General features: G+C 40.9%; 1 protein-coding gene across 2 annotated transcripts in view; it reads left to right on the plus strand.

Annotated features, from left to right (window-relative positions):
- The window catches only part of LOC137993302 (outer dense fiber protein 2-like), a 34906-nt gene that overhangs the window by 13633 nt on the left and 13773 nt on the right, over window positions 1-7500 (plus strand). For both annotated transcript variants that reach the window (XM_068839055.1, XM_068839056.1), the window contains exons 9-20: window positions 1-36; window positions 531-662; window positions 914-988; window positions 1459-1530; window positions 2822-2938; window positions 4333-4404; window positions 4943-4986; window positions 5782-5851; window positions 6347-6435; window positions 6524-6575; window positions 6691-6774; window positions 7418-7477. The exon at window positions 1-36 is cut by the window's left edge and continues 94 nt beyond it. In XM_068839055.1, the coding sequence (XP_068695156.1) occupies window positions 1-36; window positions 531-662; window positions 914-988; window positions 1459-1530; window positions 2822-2938; window positions 4333-4404; window positions 4943-4986; window positions 5782-5851; window positions 6347-6435; window positions 6524-6575; window positions 6691-6774; window positions 7418-7477 (903 nt within the window). The remainder of the gene's footprint in view (window positions 37-530; window positions 663-913; window positions 989-1458; window positions 1531-2821; window positions 2939-4332; window positions 4405-4942; window positions 4987-5781; window positions 5852-6346; window positions 6436-6523; window positions 6576-6690; window positions 6775-7417; window positions 7478-7500) is intronic.

Below are 7500 nucleotides of genomic sequence, written 5' to 3' on the forward strand. Positions count from 1 at the left end.
TTGAAACTTAGGGACACTGTTAGAAAATTGAAAGAGGTAACATCGTAGTGATAAATGTGCCTGTTTACGTTAGAAGCATCTTTCTGTAATTTCCAGCACTCGTCCGTCATACTCTCTTGACGTTTTGGCTGCTTTTTGTTTTGTGACATCATACACCTGTACGCCACAAGGCCGGTCGCATCAAGCGCGATACACAGATACAGCAAATGGTTATCTTCCTTCAATAGAAATCTCTAAGGAAAAAAAAACGAAAAAACAAAAAAGAGATGATAGAGGCATTTTTGTACTTCCGCTGATAAGGACTTCAAAGACTAGGTTGAAATGTTCAGTAAATCTAGCGAGAGGTAACACACCGCACAAGTTCCTACATTTTTACGTTCCGTGAACCTAAACTAACCGTAATTTTCTTTATCGCCTACTGTCCTACCTTGTTTCGAATCACCGGGTTTCCTGAAAACGCAGGAACAGCCTCGCTGTCTCTAAGCCCTATTTATTTGGTCAAATTCTTTTTTTTTTTTTTCATTCTTCAGGATAAACGTATGTCAGCCGCTGACACTACACTCCTTACCAGACAACGAGAAATGTTGCTACAAAAGTTAGACGAGTTCGAAAGAACAAATAAAGCCTTGCGGCGACTTCTCAGGGAACAACAAGCTACAGAGGTAGTACAAACTGCTTGCTAGCCAGTAATAAGTTAAGCGATGGTCAATTGCTTTTGAAAAGAAATTTTGCAGTTGCTTTGATTTTGTATTGCTTCGTTGAATGAATGGCAAATGAATCCCTCGCCACATAGCAGTTAAAGCAAAAGAAGTATTTTATTCAGAAGGATTTTCCTGTGGTTTGTGCCCACTGCATGCATTTGCCCTGTGTACAACAACCCTTATAAAGAAGATTTGTCCGATTGCCTCGACAGGAAGAACATGACAATTTGCTAAAACAACAGGAAGTTCTGTTAAAGCGGTTAACACAGTCCGATACAACGAATGAGGTGAGAGTAAGACTTCTAGTTCCTAACCTGCAAAACAATGACTGTTCAATACGTTTCTACCCTGTTCGACCGCTCGTGGGTCCGTTATTGGTTCCGAGCACCATTCTGTAAAACTGAAGATTTTGCTTTCGCTTTGAGGCCTTCATACTGCTGGGTTGTCCATCAAGGGTTGTGCCACTAACGACAGGGCCGTAACAAAACCTTTGTAGTGTGTCCCGAGCGCGAATACTTGGCGTCATAGGCTTCAACGGGCTTCCGTGCGAGTCACAGCTGTACTTATCAGCTCCAGGTAATGAAGCCATCATCAGCTTTTAGAAGAAAATTTTGTCGAGAGAACTGAAGTTTCATTTTACTCTCTTTGTCAAAGTCAGAGTGCATGGTTTCGTATTCATAGAATAGAACCGTTTCATTTTTGTCATCATTTTTTCAAGAGGATGACTAATATTCAATCAATCACTTGATTTCTTTAGAGGTTACAGGTGGAAGTGGCTGAAAGAGACAGGCAAATTGAGACGTTATTGTCTCAAGTCGAGGCCGACAAGGTTTGCGTCAAATGATTATGAACTTTATTTAGTTGTCAACTGTATTCGGCGCTGCGGCTCTAATTGGGGATAGAGTGCAGAAATCAAATCGACTCATATGATTGGCCACCGTACAGAGATTCTAAAAACTGACGTTTCGCTCTTTGTCAGAGCCCTTCGCTCTGACGAAGGGCTAACGCTCGAAACATCAGCTTTTAGAATCTCTGTACGGTGGCCAATTTACATCATCAACTCCGTTGATAAAACCAATCTTTTGTATACTACTTCCCCACCGCCGCAGCACCACAGTTTCTTTAGGAACTACCCCCTTCAAAATCATAGGATGGTTTTTGAGGAGAGGGGAAAACCAATGCACCCAGAGAAAAACCTCGCGGAGCAGAGAAGAGAACCAACAAACTCAACCCACATGTGATTCCAAATCTGGAAATCGAAACCGGGCCACATTGGGTTGGAGGCAAGTGCTCTTACCACTGCACCATCCCTGCTCTCCAATTGATGTGCTTACTATTGCGTGGGTCGTCTGCTTAACTGCAAAAAAAAAAAAACATTTTAGTTTGGGTTGCAGTCCAGTCATCTGCGAACAATCAGTGAAAGTGATGATGTATCCTTTCCCCTCTCCCTTCCCTTTGTCTTTGGTTCGTGTCGGCTATGTTTGACGGGTATGTACTAAATACAATATGAGCGACCGTATTGTATCGGATAAACAATGTCGAGCCGAAGGCGAGACATTTTATATCCGATACAATACGGGCGCGAATATTGTATTTAGTACATACCCGTCAAACATAGCCGACACGAACCAACTTTGAAGGTTTACCAACTTAGAATGCAATGGAGAATGCAATGTCGAGCCGAAGGCGAGACATTTTATATCCGATACAATACGGGCGCGAATATTGTATTGTGCTTATGAAATGTCAGCATTTAAGTGTTAATGTACACGAGGTATTTTGGGTGATTCAAGACATTTTTAACCGTGAAAATTGAAAGAAACATTTATGTAAATGAAGAGAAAGCTGTATCAGAAATACAGATATTGATTAATAAAACATTTCTTTTGTTTTCCCATCATGAATTATTAATGAGTTTTATGATGTTAAATACAGCGCCACTGATCAGAGGAAAATCAAAACAGAGGTATAATTTCCCAACTAAGAATGCTATGGAGAATTCCGAAAATCGCACACTGAACAACTTCTAGTGACTGTAGCAACTTGGCGAGAATCACATGGGATTCATTTATTGGACTTGTGGGACACATTGAATCATAACATATTTGTTTAACTTTCAGGATCAGGCGGTTGCCTTTGAAGAGCTCAAGAAAACAATGGAAACAACTCGGGCGCACCTTCAGAACCAACTTCGTTCCAAGGAAATGGAAAGTAACAGACTGTCAGTGCAAATAAGAGTAAGTAAGACCGTGCTGGCTGGTGACAATTTACTAGGGGACAAGATGACGAATTTCGTGACTGACAAAGACTATCTCATTCAACTAGACAATCCGAACAGGTACTATTTTCCGTAGCACTTCAGCATTTTAAAGATACAGTGCCAACAGGTGTTCAGTAGTACAACCCTCGCGCTCAAGCTGGATGCTCTAACCATGCATTTGTTACGTGCTGGAATGACCAAGAGATATCCGCGAACAAGGCATAAGTAAAAAGATCTCCTGAGTACGATATAAGGCACGCAACAAAAGTGTGACAACGGGCAGTTATCCTTTTTCACTATTATTTAATTAGTTTTATACTGTTACAATTATACATTAAAGATTAAGTTAAGCAGTTCGTAAAGCATGCTTAGTCTTTCATGGCCACACAGGTATTGATCTTGATCAACTTCGAACTCCAAGTTTCACTGACTGTACTGTGTAAACATCAATGCTTGACTTCCATGATTCACTGGATTCTTTCCCCTCACTTTCCTTCTCGGCTATTGTCTCTTCTCTCCGTATATAGCAAGGTCAAAGGTCATATCTCCACCATAATTACTGCAGTTAATTATAGCTTCATCACAGTTCAGCATAAGATCAATCATAGCCAGCCACGAGGGTAAGCCCTCGGGCAAAATAGTTTTTTTCTATTACTTACAAGCCTGCCTTTTTATACAAGCATCTAGAATGTTCTGTTGCTATTTATAGTGTACATATTACAAGGTGTCCTATTTGTGGAAACTTCTGAGTGACATTAAAGAAATTTCTGGAATATAACAGATTGTAACATAATTCTAGAAAACTCTGGAATTGCATGACAGATAAACTAAAAGTGATTCTGATCCTCATAACACATTGAACTATTGTAGACTCATTTCTTGGCTTTGACAAGATCTAGAACTGCATCTTGCGGTCACATAGTCATATCAATACATCGATGGCTTCACTCTTGGCAGCCAGCTACTTGACGGAGACTGCTCACATCACTGGGAAATCCTGGAAACCCAGCCATGTGCCCCCACCCCCTTTTTTATTGAGTTGTTTAATTCCTCTGCCGCTCTCTTTGTGGTTCTTCAAAACCATTTCAAAGCGCGTGGAAGCATAGTTTTAAAGCAGAATTGATTTGTTGTAAACAGAATAGAATTGTGATACGATTTCCTTATACATGTAGCATTAATTTCAAGCTGAAATATGAAATGTCTTTATTTTTAAACTTGTTAAGACATGATTGCCAAATCAGTATGTTTGTATTCTTTGAAAGTGTTAATTCGTGTACGAACATCAAATTTGAGAACGATCATACCAGGTAATCATTTCGAACAGTAGTGCATGTGTCATTTTTACTGATGGTGCCTTCTTTTTGTGTTCAGAGCCTTGAAGATCAAGGCGAACAAGGAAGACTAGAACTGGAACATATGCAGGGATTACTAGCAGCACAAAGGGTAAGAAGGGCTTGTTCTCGAGACGTGATGACGTAATCACTTGAAGTTGTCTAAAGGAAAGTGCCAGTTCCCTCCCGTTTACCAAATAGGGAGTCGAAGAAACGACCACGGAAGCTTCGGCTTCAAAATATCAGTTAGCGCAATCATAAGTGTTTTCCATCTCGTACGAACGAACTATTTTATAACTGAATTTGTACGAACAGTCGTAAAATAAAGGTAGGAAACGAAGGGTTCACTGTTGAAAGCTCACGTTGTTGTCAAATCTTAAAATTCAAATAAAAAAAGGGTATTGGCCTCTCGATTACTTGTATTTTGCGGTGGTGAGAATGGCTCAATGACTACCGTAACTCGTACTTAAATTATAAACAAAGATACCCGCTGTGTATTCAGGGAACCAGTGGATAAGTGAGTGAATTTGCGGGTACAGAAAAAACATTTTCAGATCTCGTTTTTCCTTCTTTCTTTCTTTTTTTGCTTATTTTTTGATCAACACGCCGTTGGTTACTTTTTGACCGCAAGAGAATCTTTTCTTACACAGGAAAAGAGTACCAGAGAAAAAGAAGCCCTCAAGAAAGCTGCAAGGTAAAAGCGATTTTGTTATTCGAGGCACAGACTATAAGGACGATTTTATAAAGTTGGTTCTTGGGCGTTCTACCTACATGAACTTGGCTTTGGGGTGGGCGGCTCCAACCCCCATGTTCCTGGGAACCCAACCTCACATTCATACATAGATACTTAATTGACCACTCCCCCACAGCGGCTTTTCAGGGCCAATGAACACAATCAGGACAGAACATAACATTCAACTGTTAAGAACCCCAACTGGCCGGAGGCAAGCTAGTTGGCTATTTGCAAGTGCAGCTGAGACGTTGAGTCAGGGACTACCAGGAACAAGTTTAACCAGTGGCCAGAACGTGTCTTGAACCCGGTATCCCCGGGTCCCCGGAACCCCGCATCAAGGCAAGCGCCCTAACCACTGGGCCACTCTGCCTTCTGCCTGCCTCCTCAGTGCCTTCATGTGCAGCTTAGGCATTAATAAAGTTTAGGTCAGACTCGCGTGTTTGCTCATTACTGGCTGTAACGAGTTCCCAATCACTTTCTTCTTTTTATGCGTCTTCCCCTCTCCCAAAGACCACAGAAGCCACATTGAATGCACCAGACTCCCATCTTCCATTTAAGCGAGACACTTTTTGGATATTCAAATAACAAAACGACTGCCGTGTTTGAGTTGTTATTTTCTGTCGGCGTTGATTATTGATCATCATGTGCTCGCTGTTCTTTTTGCGTTTTATTAGTTTTGCAATATTATTGATTGGTAAGCCTTCACTCTGCGGAGACGCGTGAGTCCTCGATCGTTTTTCCTTTTTAATCTTAAAGAATGCAAAAGGATCGTGTCGGCGAAAGAGAAAAAGATTTGGAAATTTTACAAGAAAAGCTAGCAGAACGGGTAAGTTGTAACAAATTTGAACGCTTTTTCCCATGTAGGCCTGTCTTGGTCACCTCGAGACAGTCGAGAACGACGAGATGCAGCGACAATTAACGAGAGGATGTAAAATTTCACATTAGTGTAATCATTTCGGGATTTTTCTCAGTAAGTTGTTCAGGACATAAAATGTAAATGACCTATGCACCTATTTCACTGGTGTAACAGGCGTGGAAGTTTTGGAAGTTTAGACGGAAAACTGAAGCTTTATCGTCAGGTCCTTACGTACCCCACATAACCTCAAATCTGGTCATTTTATGTTGTTGCCTGGACGAGAAATGTATCGAAATGTAAAACGCATGTGATTCTATTTGTTCATCAAACAAACTGTTTTCAGTTTTGGCGTTCTGTAAGACGCCGGTCTTAAGGTCTCGATTAACGAGCGACCGACAATGAAAATCGCCTGCCACGCGTAAAACACGCTTTTCTCAAAACGATTATGGTGTCCAACTCCTTTAGGACATGGCACTGAACGAAACAAAGAGATCAGAGGCAAGCTTAAAAGAAGAAAGAGGTGACGCCGAGCTTGAAATCAGAACTTTAAAAAGGTGGGTTGTCATTGACTTTCTTTGCTCGTTACCTTTTTCCCTTTCGAAGAATTATTTTTAATCACTGTACTTTTATTAACACTTTTAGTCGTGTTAAAGAACTTCACGAAATGATGGAAAGTTCAGAAAAAGATGCCCAGGTGGAGTAACATTCTGATTTTAGCGGCGAACAACTCCTCTGCATAGTCAGTGGTATGTTGTAGGCTTGTTACTGTCTCGTGACTTCACTCAAAAAAGAGTTTTTTGTTATTTTAGAGTAACAGCGAAGCCCTAACAGCAAAGCTGAGCGGCAGAACCCAAGAGGTCAACGCATTAAGACTGGAAAATGAACAACTCAAGGTGAAAACAAAATAAGGCTCAGTTTAGAATTCCTTCGGAAGGATTGGATTTTATTTCCAATAATTCGAAAGCCAAATGTTGGACTCCCAAAACTGATCATACGGAAATTATGCTTCCTCTTATGGTAACTTTTTCCTTTGTTTCGGTGAATAAAACACGGCCGCTGGTCAGTCGTGGGGAAGCCAAGAATACTGAATTTACTGTTTTTGTCGAGATGCAATCATGAGGATATTTCTTTTTCTCAACTCCGATCTGGCTTAATATTTTGCTGATATATCTCATTACCTTCCCAATTCCATGTCCACAATTGTTTAACTCCTCTCTCTCTCTCCTTTCTACTACTATCAGTCCTATTCTGGGTTCTTTGGGAAACGCTCATTTCTTGTGAGAATCGATCTCTACAATCCTTAGGCTGTAGACCAACCTTGTCTGGCTATGAACTTCCAAAACTCAACGGGGCCAATCGTAACGTAAGCGAAACATGTCTGCTAGCAAAGCTCGATGTAATTTAACCAATGTTGTTCCAGTGATGGGGCGGAGACTTTTAGCAAATCACGACGCACAGTAATGGCAAATCAAGGGTATCGCGAAACTTTTTTTTATTAACTTTATTAAAACAAACGCTGTATTGCACTAATTCCAGGCTGATATCGCTGCGTTAGAGGAGCGACTTCATGAAGAGGAACAGAGAGCCGCAAGTAAGGTATGTACGAAAAAATTAGCATG

This window comes from Montipora foliosa, chromosome 2 (genome assembly GCF_036669935.1).
Source record: "Montipora foliosa isolate CH-2021 chromosome 2, ASM3666993v2, whole genome shotgun sequence".
Taxonomy (NCBI): Eukaryota; Metazoa; Cnidaria; class Anthozoa; order Scleractinia; family Acroporidae; genus Montipora; species Montipora foliosa.